The sequence below is a fragment of the Protopterus annectens genome, chromosome 13.part0 (genome assembly GCF_019279795.1).
Source record: "Protopterus annectens isolate FY-2018-M chromosome 13.part0, PAN1.0, whole genome shotgun sequence".
NCBI classification, from domain to species: domain Eukaryota; kingdom Metazoa; phylum Chordata; order Ceratodontiformes; family Protopteridae; genus Protopterus; species Protopterus annectens.
The window spans coordinates 115,850,373-115,866,731 of NC_056747.1; the positions used below are offsets into that span (position 1 = coordinate 115,850,373).

Genomic DNA, 16,359 nt, shown 5'->3' on the forward strand with positions numbered 1-16,359 from the left:
GATTGGCTACATGAAATCATAACCAGCTGAAATGAACCTCAGTCAGGTTGATGGAACAATCATTTCTTTTAATGCAAGTCTGCAATAACATCACAAGTCAATATTAAGTATTAAGAGACGCAACTGTTGGAGAAAGAGCCCACAGCTCCTAAAAGCTGCAGGCTCTGCTAAACTTTCCTCTACTGTTGTGGCGCATCATTTTGGGGAGCACTACCTATGCCAGTCCTGGGGTAAAAATCCAGACCTCAATACAGTAAGATGACCTATTACTGCTAAAATAAATTCTGCCACTGACCAGTTTTATTTGTGCAGATAAGCCTGCTTGAATTTATGACACAAACTGTCCAAGTGCTTCCTGAAGAGCAATACCCCTGGTACTATATGGGCACATAATTCCGTAAAAAAAGTTCTCTCAATTAAAAATGAATACACTTAAAAATACTACACTGAATGAAAAAATTTCAAGCAACTTATTTATTTCTTCATTAAAATATTAACCCCCACAAAAATCTGAACGGGGGGACAAAACAATAAATCGACACTGAAAGCTGTCAGACTGCACATTAGTATCACACTTAACAACAGTTCAGAGAAAAAAAAAGTTTATTCCATGCAACAAGCATGCTAAATTGTAGTCTACCACTGAATTACAATGCATTGCTACTTAAGTCAAAGGAATGTATTTTACTAACATACAGTAACAAAAAAAAAAAGTTAAAAAAAAAAATGCTAAACATTACTTGGTATCAATTATACAAAACTTTTTCACTGTAAGACACAATTCCTTATGAGTCATGTGCTCCTTAAAGCAAAGGCTATATAAATATTTGTTTCTTAAATCTAGACAGAATTGTGTTGTGTCATACGGAATTGGAGATTACTTGACAAGTCATCTTTTCCAGCATTCTACTCTGAATACTCTTATTCTAACACTAGTAAGTTACATGGCATCATCCAATACTATATATGTGTGTGTGTGTGTATATATATTTGGAGACATTCAATGTTACAGAATATATTAAAGGCAGACTTCTGACTTCTAGTCTGAATAAAAAAAATACTATGCAACCAGACTCTACAAAGATTTAAACTCATCAGGAAAATTAAAAAGGGGTGAAAGATGAACACTACATAAAACACGGTCACATCTATTTCATTTGAGAGTTTCAGGATTACTTAGTCTTTTACTGGGAGCTCCAGCATTTATTTTCTGGAAATGACATTTTTCATTGATTAATTCTACCCCAAGTGGCTTCCAAACAATCTTTTTCTGGTCATTTTAAATAAGGAAACAAGTCAATTTTTTTTTTTTTTTTTTTTAATCAGATGATTCTCTCCTCTCTTTTATCAAAAAAAAAAAAACAAAACAAAACAATAATAATAACAATAATGAAAAAAAGAAGTGAACCCTACAGTTCATCCATTTTAATGCTACTCTCTCACACAGTTTTTTCACACCCTCCAACTCAGCCTTTCAAAGGAGGATCCTCAAAAGGAGGTATGACCAACATCCATAATCCAATACTAAACAATAACTTCCCGTAATGCACAGTGTTGCAACATGTGAATGTGTATTAAGCGGTCCACTTGAGTGAACAGAGACACGAGAAATCCTCAAGTGCTTCAGGAGGTTCTCAGCGAGTTGTCAGTTCATGGCTACATAGCTTCGTTTTTTTTTGTTTTTTTTGCACATCAGCTTCTATACATTTAAGTAAGGTTAAATTAAGCATTATAAGAACATGCTCCTGTTATCTTGGATACTCAGGGTTCACATATCTTGGACTCGGGGACTATGATATATTTTTAATAGTATCCACTCCCCGCGGTGCTCTCAGGCATACTGGTGTGTGGCAGTTCTGCATGTCCAACATAGTCAGTCCTAGAAAGAAAAACAGGTAAATATATAAACAATTACTGTAAATGTTTTATATTTCTCAAAGTATTTTAAAACAAATGTACAAATGGAACTTTATCACTGCAAAGCACAGTTGAATATAACTATACTGACCATAACAGTGCATCTCTGACAAGTCACTGTAATAGTAAATCATTACATTTCACTCTATTCAACTTCTGTCAGCCACTTTCCCAGCTAGAACTTCTCCAACTAATTAACGTATTTCTTAAAAGAATCAAAGCCAAGGGGGTACAGGCCTTCCCACTAGCAGAAGTGTCCAAAATCAGATTTATAGTAGGGGCAGGCAACTCAAAAGCCACCAAGTTTAAGAATGCCCAACAGCTTAGCAGGTGAGGGGGAAAAATAAAATGCAGAGATCAGCAATACTCAGGCAGAGTACAGCGAGCAAGCAAAACAAGCACTCAAGCTAGAGATATTTCTAGCTATATATGTACATATTAGTTTATGTTTTTAGTGGCCTTTTAAAACTTTTCATTGGGAAAATAATTTTACAGCCAGTTGGCAGACTCTAAAGCAAGTGCACTGTGATTTTCTTAAATGCATTCACAGTAATAAATGAAAAATCACTTTTTTTAATTTTCTCCCTTACCAGCCTCAACAAACTATATCCATTTCCTAATCCAACATGCTGAGGGACACCAAAACATACAAGTGCCTTAAACACTCTGCTATGGTTAAGTTCCTACGGAGCATTTTTATCAGAAATGCTGCAGTCAACATGTAAAAGTAGACCAGTTCAAGTTAACAGCATGCTCATAGAAAATTAAACAATGTTGTCTGTAGAGAAAAAGAACAGTTGTGTACACTTACCATAAATGTAGATGTTCGAGTGTCTTCACTGTTGCAGTCATCACTGTAGGGTTCTTCCTGCCGGCAGGCAGCCCTTGGCTGGCCAGAATCCCAAAGTCTGGGTCCGGCGTCAGCTGTTCAGTCATGCTCCCTGACGTTAGAGCGCCAGGAGTACAAAGCTGCCAGCTGACGCCATGTTCTCCAGTTTTTCTTGCCCCAGATGTCAGGTGCCCAAAAGTGAAGGCTAATAGTAAAACAAAAATGTAACATACAACAAACCCCATACCCTGTAGCAAATACACCTCAGAAGAAGGGTGAAGTAGGAAACCACACTAATGAAAGTATAAGAGGGGACAGGAGGATGAGTAACCCAGACTGCAACAGTGAAGACACTCAAACATCTACATTTATGGTAAGTGTACACAACTGTTCTATGTTCATCGTGTTTCACTGTTGCAGTCATCACTGTAGGGTTGAATCCCATAGCTGAGATAAAGGGTGGTGGTTATACAGTAGAAGGTGCGGCTAGAAGGCCCTGCAAGACTGCAGAAGCAAAGCCTGCCCTAGACTTAGAGTAAAGAGGGAGATTATAGTGCTTAGAGAAAGTATGCACTGAACTCAAGTTGCAGCTTCCAAAATATCTGTGGCAGGTACTCCCCTGAGAAAGGCAGCTGAAGTAGCAGCAGCTCTGGTAGAGTGAGTCCTAATTTTTCCTGGGATTTGCTTTCCATGATGAGAGTAACAAAATCGGATTCCATGAACAATCTGAGGAATTTGTTGCATAAGAAACGAACAGTTGCTGTGTTTTCCTGATATCCTTGGTTCTGTCCAGGTAAAAACGAAGTTGCCTGTGTACATCCAAGGAATGCAAGATCCTTTCCCCCTTATTTTGTGGATTAGTGAAAAAAGTTGGCAGGTGAATAGTTTGATTTATAGCCACTTTGGAAACCACTTTAGGCATGAAAGTAGGATTAGTCCTTAAAGACACCCTATCTTGGTGAAAAATAATATACGGTTCCACAGCCATGAGTGCCTGTAACTCCGAGACTCTCCTGGCTGAAGTCAATGCCAGTAGGATAGCTGTCTTCCATGAAATACTTAATATCAGATGTGGCAGCAGGCTCAAAAGGAGGCAGAGTGAGTTTTTCCAGAACATAGTTGAGGTCCCAGGCAGGAATGGGGGGTGTCCTAGGAGGCCTTAAATTCTTTGCTCCTCTGAGATATTGTTTCAGAAGTGGATGCGAAAAGATTGGGGGATCTGTACTGTAATGTGCAGAGATAGCCGAGGCATGTATTTTTATGGAGGAGAAGGATAAACCCTTATTGTGGCATGTCTGTCAGGTAAAGTAAAATCAGTGGGATATTAGGAATGAGAGGATCCGAATCCTGAGCATGCCATCCAGGTGCAAAATCTCTTCCATTTACTTGCATAAGATTTTCTAGTGCTAGGCCGTCTGGCTTCTAAGATGACATCCATGACCTGTTTCGGAAGGGTAGGACTAATCATAGAGCCTGAATTCGCCAGGCTGAGAGTTTTGATGCGAGTGTGCAGAACCTGGCCCTGGTGTTGGGACAAAAGATTTGGAATCTGAGGTAAAATCCAAGGAGGTTCCTGGGATAGATTCATCAGTGTTGAGTACCAAAATTGACTAGGCCAATTTGGGGCCAGTAAAATCATCTTAGGTTTGTCCTGCTTGATCTTTAACAACACTCGTGGAAGAAGAGGTAGTGGAGGAAAGGCATACCCAGAGAGGTTTCTCCAACTGAATGAAAGTGCATCCACTTTCCATGCTAGTTTGTGAAATGTCCTTGTGCAAAAAATCTGTAACTGGTGGATGAGGGGGGATGCAAATAGATCTATGTCCGGGCAGCCCCAGGCTTCTGCAATCATCTTGAATATTTGGGTGTCTAGCATCCACTCGTGTGGGTCTGACAGGTTCCTGCTCAGGCTGTCTGCCAGAATATTTTGTTTCCCTGGCAGGAACTGAGCTTGTAGATCCACTTTGCAAGCTAGAGCTGTGTTCCATAGAGTCATGGCTAGTCTGCAAAGGGGGTAGGAGTGTGAGCCCCCTTGTTTATGTACCACATAAAGTACAGTTTTGTACCTACCATAAAAGTAGATGTTCGAGTGCTAATACAGCTGCAGTAATCACATATGGGGTTCTCTGCCGTCAGGCGGGTCCTCGGTCGGCCGAATTCCAAAGAATTGGTCCGGCGTCGGTTGCTGTCACCTTCTTCCCTGACGTCAGTGCGACAGGGGTATACAAGTAACAGCCGACGCCATGTTCTCCAGTCTTTCTTGCCCCAGATGTCAGGTGCCCCCAAAAGGAAGGCAATAAATAAATTATATATATATATATATATATATATATATATATATATATATATGAAATATACAAGCAATGCAATGTTATCAAAAAAGAGTAGTTACAAGCAAATACACCATATGAGGATAACCCCAAAATAAGTTGTATGAGGAGGTGTTAGCCACTAGTCCTATACCTAAGAGGGGAAGGAGGGAGGGAAACCTGTACTGCAGCTGTATTAGCACTCGAACATCTACATTTATGGTAGGTACAAAACTGTACTATGTTCATCGTGCATACAGCTGCAGTAATCACATATGGGTAGAATCCCAAAGCTACGCACAGGGTGGTAGGCACTAGGTAGAACTGGGGTAAGCCAGAATGCCCTGCAACACAGCAGTAGCAAAGCCTGCTCTAGTTTTGGAATATAAAGGCAGGTGGTAGTGTCTTGTGAAGGTATGTACAGAACTCCAAGTGGCTGCCTCCAAGATATCTTTGGTAGGAACTCCTCTGAGGAAGGCTGCAGAGGTAGCTGTGGCCCTGGTGGAGTGTGGTCTGATGCCTACAGGGACAGATTTCCCATGACAGGAGTAACAAAATCGTATGCAGTGACCTATCCATTTAGAGATTGTCTGTTTGGTAACAGGCTTCCCTTGAGCTCCTACAGCATAAGACACAAAAAAGTTGTTGTGATTTCCTGAAAGGCTTTGTTCTGTCCAAATAGTAACGTAGCTGTCTATGGATGTCTAAGGAATGTAGCAGCCTTTCTCCTTTGTTTTGAGGATTAGGGTAAAAGGTAGGTAAGTGTATGGCTTGATTTAAAGCTACCCTGGATACCACTTTAGGCATAAATGATGGGTTGGCTCGAAGGGAAACCCTGTCCTGATGGAAGATAAGAAATGGCTGCACAGCCATGAGGGCTTGTAGTTCCGAAACCCTACGAGCTGAGGTAATGGCCAGAAGGAAAGCTGTTTTCCAGGACAAATATTGCAAATCTGTTGAGGCAGCTGGTTCAAAGGGAGGCAATGTTAATTTTTCTAGAATGCAATTAAGATCCCAGGCTGGCACTGGTTGTTTCCTTGGTGGTCTTATATTCTTAGCCCCTCTGAGGAATTGTCTTAAAAGTGGGTGAGAGAATAACGGTGGTTCCGTGTTGAATTCTGCAGAAATGGCTGAGGCAAGTCCACTGTTCAGCAGCTCAGCTAGAGACTGTAATACATGAGGCAAATTCAGTTTTCTAGGGTCCTGGCCTTTTTTCTCATTCCAAGAGCAAAACCGTTTCCATTTTGCGGAGTAAGTCTTCCTAGTAGATGGCCTTCTGGCCTCCAGAATGACATCCTGAACCTCTTTGGAGAGTAGGGTCTGCTGTGGTGTTAAGGAATTTTCCATGCAGCAAGATTGAGTGTTTTCAGCTGACTGTGAAGAGTTTTGTAGCTGTGCTGAGTTAGCAGAAGAGGCATTAGAGGTAGAGGCCAGGGAGGAGTATGTGTTAGGCTCCTTAGGAGTGGGTACCAGTGCTGTCTTGGCCAGTCTGGAGCAATCAGTATCATCTTCGGTCTGTCTGCTCTTGCTTTCAAGAGCACCTTGGGTAGAAGAGGCAGAGGTGGGAAAGCGTACACTGTCCATGTTGTCCAACTGAATGAAAGGGCGTCCACCCTCCAGGCCTTTGGATGAAAAGTCCTTGAACAAAACTTTTCCAGTTGATGGTTCCTGTGGGAGGCGAAGAGATCTATGTCTGGCCTTCCCGATGCTTGGATTATCTTTGTAAACACCTGTGGATGCAGCTTCCATTCGTGTGGATCTGCCATATTTCTGCTTAGATTGTCTGCCAGTGTGTTTTCCAAACCTGGCAAGTACTGTGCTTGAAGTTCGATTTGCCATTCCAGAGCCAAGTTCCAAAGTGTCATGGCTAGTCTGCACAGGGGATATGAATGTGTTCCTCCTTGTTTGTTTATGCACCACATCACTGTGGTGTTGTCTGTTTTTATCAATAATTGTCCTGGATGCAGGAAGTCCCTGAATGCTGTAATTGCATTTATTACTGTTAGCATTTCTTTTTGATTGATGTGAAGGTGCTTTTCCTTTTGGGACCATTTGCCCTGAATGCACCTGCCTGTCATGTAGGCGTAATCTGAGGCGTCTGTTGTGATGACTTGATTTGCTTGAGGCTTGCAGAATGGGAGACCTGTGTTTGTTTGACATGCTTGGGCCCACCATAGAAATTCCTTTTGCAAACATGGAATTATTGGTATTATTGTTTCCAAATTGTGGCTGTGTTGAGACCATAGGCTTTTTAGGTACCATTGAAGTTTTCTCATATGCAACTTTGCACATGGGATTAAAAGAATGCAAGATGCCATGAAGCCCAGAGCCTGCAGAATTTTCCTTGCAGTAAGCCTGGTACAATTTGCTAGTGTTTTGAAGTACTGAGTTAGTTGCCCTTGTTTTTCTGGCGTAAGATAGGCCATCTGGGTGTTTGTGTCCAAGGTGGCACCCAGGAAAGTTATTTTCTGAGATGGTATTAGCCTGGATTTCTCTTTGTTGATTGTGTATCCCAGAGAATTCAGTAACCGTGTTGCATAAGCCAGATGTTCCAGAAGAGTGTGCTTGCTGTCCGCTTGGATCAGGCAGTCGTCCAAATAAGGGTAAATTTGTATCCCTTGAAGTCTGCAGTAGGCAATTACTGATGCCAGGCATTTCGTGAATACTCTGGGCGCAGTAGATAAGCCAAAGGGCAATGCAGAGAATTGATAGTGGATTGAACCTGCAAGAAATCTGAGGTATCTTCTGCAGCTTTGTCTGATTGGGACATGCAGGTATGCCTCCTTGAGGTCCAATGTTACCAGCCAAAACTCATTGCCCAGCATGGGAAGAAGCTGCTGTAATGTGAGCATCTTGAATTTTGGTACGAGTACAAATGTATTTAGGATGGATAAGTCCAAAATGGGTCTCCAGTCGGTTCCTTTTCTTGCTACCAGGAAAAGTCTGGAATAAAAACCTTGGCCTTGTTCATGAGTCGGAACCTCTTGAATGGCTTTCATGTCCATGAGTTTTGTAATTTGTATTTGTGCCTCTGCCCTTTGATTGTGTGGCAGGTTTGGCATGCCTCTCATTTTGTGTGTGAAAATGAAATCTGTAGCCTCTGTTTATTATGTCCAGGATCCATTTGTCTGTTGTGATAATATGCCAATTTCCTGAAAATAGTGCCAGCTTTCCTCCCAAGGGAGCTGCCAGCTGAGATTTGCTTGGCATGAAAAAGGGGAAGTCATTGGGTTTGCTTTCTGTATTGTTGTGCACTGTCTTCGCTACCTCTTGGTGCTTGAGTTGGCCATTGCCTGCCTCTATATGATCCTTGAGATTGTCCTCTGCCCCTTGAGCGCCCTATCTACCTCTTTGGGGTTTGTCTGTGGCTGGAAAGGACCATTTTTTTGTAGGCCAATTTCTACTAAAACGAGGTGGCTGTACCTGTAGAAAAGCCTTGACAGTTTGCATAGATTTAGCTTTTTCTTCCATTTTGCGTAGTATCTCCTCAGCATTAGTACCAAATAGCACATCCTTTTGTAAAGGAGCATCTAGTAGTTTAGCTTTAACATGATCAGGCAAGCTTTGTTCTCTAAGCCAGGCATGTCTACGAATGACTGCTCCTGTAGCAGCGGCTCTACTTGAGGCCTCTAAGGCATCATAACCACATTGTAAGGTGTGTTTACCCACTTGTTCTGCACTATGTATCATATCCTGCAATTCCTTCAAATCTGGTTGTTCAGGTTGAGATATTTTGTTTCTTAATTGAGATAACAGAAACTGCTGATATTTAAGCATATGGAACTGACAATTTAAGGCCCTCATGGCTAGGGTGGTCGAGGTGTATACCTTTTTCCCCCACCCTTCTAAGGATCTAGATTCCCTTTCGGAAGGTAGTGGATTCTTGGCAGTAGAGGCCTTCATTCCCTTGGGGCCTTGAGAAATGGTCTCAGGGTCAGCATTATGGCTTTTGAAAAGAAATTGGTGAGAGTTAGGGACTCTGTAATACCTATCAGGTTTGACTGGTGCAGGAGGCAGGGAATCCAGATTGAGACAAGCCTCCGAGTAAACATCATCAAGTATGTCCAGGACAGGAGGAATAGCCAGAGGTCTGTGTTGAGGTAACAAAAGAAATTCCCTAAGCCTTTTCTTGGAATCAGAAATGTCTTGGCCTTCCCAATGGAAGTGCTCCCTCAAGGTGTGCAAGGTTTCCCCAAAAGAAAAATCCTCTGGGGAGATACAGAAGGAATGGACTGTTCTGCATCAGAACCTTCATAAGGGGAGTACGAGTGTTCCTCCACATCAGAATGTTCTGAGAAAATGGAGCCCTGTTCAGAAGAGGGAGAGTCTTCCTCCACTCTGGGTCTCTTGTCTGGAGGAGGTTGGGAACCCCTGATATAGGAAATTAAACCCTCAGCCATTTTAAGCATCTGCTTTTTAGGCATGGGGCCTGGGGATGGGCCCTGTGCAACAGGCCTCTTGGGATGCATGGCTGATTTGGACTTAGTGAAGGCCTTGATGGAAAAGAAAGAAGAGGGTCTAAATACACCCTGGGTGGAAGTGGACCTGTCCACATTAGGAGGCTCAACACTCACAGTGGTTTCGGTGGTTGTAGTCTGAGTAAGAGCCGAGGTACCAGAGGTCTCGGGTACAGAAGACACCGCCAATGAAGTGTCGTCGGTAGTCAGGGACTGCATAGGCGTCTTGCTGAGAACCAGACCACGTGCAGCCGGTTTTGGCGTGGTGTCGGTGGAGACCGCGGACCTCGCGTGTCGGTCCTTGTCCTTTCATTTTTTGGACAAAACGGTAGTCGAAGTATCCAACGACATTTTATAATCAAAGGCTTTACTAAAATAATGTTGGGCAAACTCCGCCCGACGCTTAATAGTGCGTTTATTGAAAGTAGCGCAAAAGCAACAGCCCGAGATGTCGTGGTCTGGGCCTAAACAATGTATGCAGAGGGAATGGAAATCCTTATGCGGTATTTGCTTCCCACAAGAAATACAATTGTTAACTTTGTCTGACATCGGTCTGAGGCAAGAAAAGTTTCCCCAACGGGGTACTTAGCTTTAAAGAAGACTTCGGTTTCCAATTTTTCGTAAATTCAGGAGCTGGCCGACCGGCACTTGCGAACTGCTTCTGGCACCGCGCGGCACTGGAGAACATGGCGTCGGCTGTTACTTATATACCCCTGTCGCACTGACGTCAGGGAAGAAGGCGACAACAACTGACGCCGAACCAAGACTTTGGAATTCGGCCGACCGAGGACCCGCCTGACGGCAGAGAACCCCATATGTGATTACTGCAGCTGTATGCACGATGAACATCTGTGGTATTGTCTGTCAGTATCAGAGTTGTCCTGGTTGTAGAAGATCCCTGAAAGCCAAGAGGGCATTCTGTACAGCTAACATCTCTTTCAGATTGATATGTAGGTGCTTCTGATCCTCTGTCCAAAAACCTTGCAGGCCTTTCCCCTGCAAGTGGGCTCCCCATGCGTAATCCGAGGCGTCCGTGGTTAACACTTGGCTGGCTGGAGGCAGACTGAAGGCTTTCCCTTTGTTGTGAAGACATGCCATGGTCCACCAATGGAATTCCTTTTGTAGGCAAGGCAAGACAGCAATCTATGTCTCTAGACTGTGGCAATGCTGGGACCATACACTTTTTAGGTACCATTGTATTTTTCTCATATGTAGTCTTGCATTTGGTATGAAAAGGATGCAGGAGGCCATGTAACCCAAAACCTGCAGAAATTTCCTTGCAGTTAGCGGAGACATTAACGCCAAGGTTTTGAAAGTTGAAGCCAGCTGTAGTTGTTTTTCGGATGTCAGGAAGGCCATCTGGGTTGTTGTGTTTAGAAGAGCACCCAGAAAAGTTATCTGTTGTGTGGGTGTCAAATTTGACTTTTTATGTTCACAGTGAATCACAGGTACTTGAGTAGATTTTGAACAAATTCCAGGTGCTGGAGTAAGACCTCCTTGCTGTCTGCTTAAATAAGGCAGTCGTCCAGATAAGGGTAAATTTGAATTCCCTTGAGTCTGCAATAAGCTACTACTGGTGCCAGGCACTTGAAGACGACCCTGGGCGCAGTAGACAAGCCAAAGGGCAGCACAGAGAATTGGTAATGCTTCGAGCCAGTCTTGAACCTGAGACATTTTCTGCACTCCTGTCTGATAGGGATGTGTAGGTAAGCCTCCTTTAAATCCAATGCCACCATCCACGCATTTTTGCTCAACATTGGCAGGAGCTGCTGCAGAGTAAGCATCTTGAACTTTGGTACCTCCAGGAAAGTATTTAAGACTGACAGATCCAGGATGGGTCTCCATGAATTTTGTTTTCTGGGAACTAGAAAGAGCCTTGAGTAAAAGCCTTGCCCAGTCTCTGATTGTGGAACCAGTTCTATGGCTCTCATAGCCATGAGGGATCCCACCTGGTTTAATGCCTCTGCCCATTGGTGTTTTGGTAGATCTGGCCATCCGTCTGGTCTTGGCAAGGTATGAAAGTGGAATTTTTAACCTCTTGAAACTACATCCAGAACCCACTTGTCTTAGGTTATGCAAGTCCAATTTTGTTGAAAAAGAGAGAGTTTTCCTCCTAGAGAGGCTTCCAGGAGAGAAGTTCCTGGAGCCATGCAGGGGGAGTCATTGAGCCTGTTTTCTATAAGATTGAGATCTGTCCTCTCCACCCCTGGGGGTGGAAGCACTCCACTGCCTAGGTCTGTAAGAGGTCTGTGCTTGGGTCCTCCCTCTGGAACGCCTATATCTACCCCTCTGAGACCTGTCCGAGCTGGGAAAGGACCAATTTTTAGTTGGCCAATTTCTGCTAAATCTTGGGGGCTGAACTTGTAAGAAATCCTTAACCGTTTGCATGGATTTTGCCTTATCCTCCATTTTCTTTATCACCTCTTCAGCCTTAGACCCAAACAAAACATTATGCTGAACAAGAGCATCCAGTAACTTAGCTTTCACTTGATCAGGTAAGTTTTGCTCCTTTAACCAAGTATGCCTTCTAATGACTGTGCCAGTGGCAGCCGCCCTGCATGAAGCCTCCAAGGCATCAAAACCACAGTGTAAACCATACTTCCCCACTTGCTCAGTAGCATGCATCAAATCATGTAATTCCTTATTATCTGCACATGCAGAAATGGTACCTAGCTTTTGTTTCATAACAGACAGCAGGAATTGCTGATATTTTAGCATATGAAATTGGCAATTTAAAGCCCTAATAGATAAAGTAGCAGAAGTGTACACTTTTTTGCCCCATCTCTCCAAAGGTCTAGAATCCTTATCTGTCAGAATAGGGTTTTTAGCAGAGGCGGCCTTAACACCCTTAGGACCCTGAGAAATGGTTTCTGGATCAGCAGTAGGATTTTTGTAAAGGAACTGGTGGGAGTCAGGGATCCCGTAATATCTGTCAGGCTTAGCAGGGGCTGGAGGAAAGGAGTCAGGAGTTAAAGTAGCCTCAGAAAAGGCATCATCCACAATATCCAAAATAGGAGGAATAGCCAGGGGTCTATGTTGGGGAAGAAGGAGGAAACCCCTAAGCCTTCTCTTAGATTCAGAGTACTCCTGTCCTTCCCAGTGAAAATGCTCCCTCATGTCATGTAAAGTTTCCCCAAAACAAAAATCCTCAGGGGGAGAAGCTGATGGAATGGATTCCTCAGCATCAGAATCCTCATAAGGAGGGAAAGTATATTCCTGTTCAGAGGAAGACACTGAAGAAATAGATGCCTGATCAGAGGATTCATAATCTAATTCTTGCCTTGGCCTTTTGTCTGGAGGGGGATGTGAACCCCTAATCATGGTTAGTAAGTCCTCAGCCATTTTAAGTAGTTGTTTCTAAGATTTGGGTCCCGGATCAGAAGAGGCCTGGGCTGGTGTCTTAAATTTAGGAGGAGTCTTTGCCTTTGTCTTTATCAGAAGCTGAGTAGGCCTGAAAACCCCCTCGGAAGCTGGTACCTGCACAGCGGCTCTGGACCCATCCGAGGGAGCATTGTCCGAAGGTCCTGCAGCTGGAGTACTCAAAGGCCTAGTTGGCTCCTCGTGGGAGTCCGTTTCGGCAATCGGTTCTGAAATGGCCGACGACAGAGGCTGCGAAAGCGCCTCACTGACGACGGCCGAACCCGTAGCTGGCTCTGCTTGTAAAACGTCATCTGATTTGGACCTCGGAGGCCTGTCCTTATCCTTGCGTTTGTGAACTCCGGTAGTCGGAAGTGTCAGACGACATTTTATAATTAAATCGCCTGCCAAAGTAGTGAAAAGCAAAATCGTACCTCCGCTTAATAGTACGTTTGTTAAATCTAGCACAAAACCGACAACTAGCTACGTCGTGGTCAGGGCCTAAACAAGGAATACAGTAAGAGTGGAAATCCTTATGAGGTATTTGCTTCCCACAAGAAATGCAATTATTAACTTTTTCTGACATCGGACTGGAGCAAGAAAAAAGTTTCCCCAACGGGGTACTTAGCTTTGTGATGAAGTCAGTCTTCGGACTGAAGCACGAAAAAATATCAGGAGTCAGCCGACCAGCACTTGCGAACTGCTTCCACCGCACGGCAAGAAAGACTGAAGAACATGGCGTCGGCTGGCAGCTTTGTACTCCTGGCACTCTGATGTCAGGGAGCATGACTGAACAGCCGACGCCGGACACAGACTTTGGGATTCTGGCCGACCAAGGGCTGCCTGCCGGCAGGAAGAACCCTACAGTGATGACTGCAACAGTGAAACACGATGAACATCAAACATATCTGGAAAAAAAACCCTTAAATGTCCAAGAAACTTTCGACCTGGTTCAAAACAAAGAGGCATGTTGGACCAAATGCAGCTGGACAAATGTTAAATTCAGAATCAGCTGAAAACGTACCCTATTGTGAGGTGGTATTTCTTCCTACCACTACCAGAACTGATTACAATAAAAAGCAAGTTACAGAAGGCATAAGGCCCCCAAACTTGGAGAGGGCACACAGGAAAACAGCTGTTTCTCAAATGGACATTTAACGGATTTTTTTGGCTATGTTGTCCATTCAGGGCTGTCTTCAGTACGACAAACTAGATCCAGATGAAGAACCAGAAAAGTACAGTTTTGTACCTACCATAAATGTAGATGTCCGATAGATATGCAACTGCAGTCATAACATATGGGTTGTCCTGCCTCAGGCAGCCCTCGGTCGGCCGGATTCCAAAGTCTGGGTCCAACGTCGGCTGATGTCGCATTTCTCTCCGACGTCAGAGCGGCTGGAGTACATAAGCATCAGCCGACGCCATTTTCTTCAGTGTTTCTTGCCCCAGATGCCAGGTGCCCTCCAAGGAAGGCTGTAATCAAATTGGAAGACAAAAACAGGATTCCAGACAAGTAAGCAAGCAATAAACAGATACACCATAACAGATATCCCCAGCTAAGAGAAACAGGGATAAGAGTGGACCCAAGGCATAGAGGGGTATGGAGGGAGGGAAAATACGACTGCAGTTGCATATCTATCGGACATCTACATTTATGGTAGGTACAAAACTGTACTATGTCCTTCAAGAATGCAACTGCAGTCATAACATATGGGTTGAATACCATAGCTTAGCTGGGGGAGGAGGAATGCTCTTGGAAAGAGATGGTGTGGCAATCAAACCCTGCAGGACTGCCGAAGCAAAGCCTGCTCTGGATCTGGAATATAAAGGGAGATTGTAGTGTTTGGAGAATGTATGCACAGAGCTCCATGTAGCAGCTTCTAGAATGTCTTTTGTAGGCACCCCTCTTAAGAATGCTGTAGAGGTGGCTGTAGCTCTGGTGGAGTGTGGTCTGACATTGGCTGGAACATTCTTCCCATGGAAGGAATAACAAAATCTGATGCAATGTCCAATCCATTTTGAAATAGCCTGTTTGGAAATTGCTTTTCCTTGTACTCCAGGGGCGTAAGCTACAAAAAGCTGATCAGACTTCCTACTTGTCTTGGTTCTGTCCAGGTAGTAGCGAAGTTGTCTGTGAATGTCCAAGGTATGCAACAGTCTTTCCCCTTTGCTCTCAGGATTGGGGAAGAAAGTAGGCAGGTGAATAGCTTGATTTAAAGAAACCCTAGATGCCACCTTTGGCATAAAAGTAGGGTTGGTCCTTAATGAAACCCTGTCTCTGTGAAAGATTATGAACGGTGGTGTTGCCATTAGGGCCTGTAGTTCCGAAACCCTTCTTGCTGAGGTAATTGCCAACAGGAAAGCTGTCTTCCATGATAAAAATTGTAAGTCCACTGAAGCTGCTGGCTCAAAGGGAGGTAGAGTCAGTTTTTCTAGGACAAAGTTGAGGTCCCAAGCTGGCACTGGAGCCTTTCTTGGTGGCTTAATGTTCTTGATTCCCCTGAGGAATTGTCTTAACAAAGGATGTGAAAACACAGGCGGATCAGTGTTATATCTAGCTGAGATAGCTGAAGCATGTATCTTTATGGAAGAATATGAGAGTCCATTTTGTAGCATATCTGCCAAATATTCCAGGATGAGTGGGATATTCAATAATGATGCATCATGTCCCTTGCTGATATTCCAAATGCTGAATCTCTTCCATTTTGCTAAGTAAACCTTTCTGGTGGATGGTCTTCGAGCTTCTGTTAATATCCGCTGAACTTCCTTGGAGAGAGATAGATTGAGGTTATTCATGGGATCTCCCAGGCTGTTAGCTGCAGTGTCTGAAGGTTTGGATGCACTGTTTTGAAGTTGTGTTGAGTCAAAAGTAGGGGCCATTGGGGAAGGGCCCACTTTTTGTTGTGACATATGCTCCGAAGTAGTGGGTACCAGTGTTGTCTTGGCCAGTCTGGAGCTATTAGGATCCCCTTGGGCCTCTCTGCTTTGATCTTTAGTAATACTGTGGTCATCAGTGGCGGAGGTGGGAATGCATAGATTTTTAGAGAGTTCCAGTTGAATGAAAGAGCATCTATTTTCCAAGCTTGTGGATGGTATGTCCTTGAACAGAATTTTTGTAGATGATGGTTGAGGTGGGAGGCAAATAGGTCTACTTCTGGCCTGCCCCATGTCGAGGTGAGTTGTGTGAAGATTTTCGGATGTAACCTCCACCCGTGTGGATCTATGAAATTCCTGCTTAGGCTGTCCGCCAGCACATTGTCTTTGCCTGGAACAAACTGGGATTGCAACTGTATGTTTAGGCTCAGTGATTTTTCCCAAATTCATTGTCAGTCTGCAAAGGGGATAGGAATGGGTGCCCCCTTGTTTGTTTATGTACCACATCACAGTGGTGTTGTCTGTCCGTATCAGTAGATGGCCTTGCTGAAGTTGTTGTCGAAAGGCCTCGATGGCATGCATTACTGCCAGCATTTCCTTTTGGTTTATATGCAGA

The 16,359-nt window shown here is 43.9% G+C and overlaps 1 protein-coding gene across 1 annotated transcript in view; it reads right to left on the bottom strand.

Moving 5' to 3' along the window:
* Positions 1 to 451: 451 nt before the first annotated feature.
* Positions 452 to 16,359, bottom strand: part of ELAVL1 (ELAV like RNA binding protein 1) — a 1,128,619-nt gene continuing 1,112,711 nt past the window's right edge. Inside the window, exon 7 of the mRNA XM_044090690.1 lies at positions 452 to 1,879. Within this exon, the coding sequence (XP_043946625.1) occupies positions 1,804 to 1,879 (76 nt within the window). The 3' untranslated portion in view covers positions 452 to 1,803. The remainder of the gene's footprint in view (positions 1,880 to 16,359) is intronic.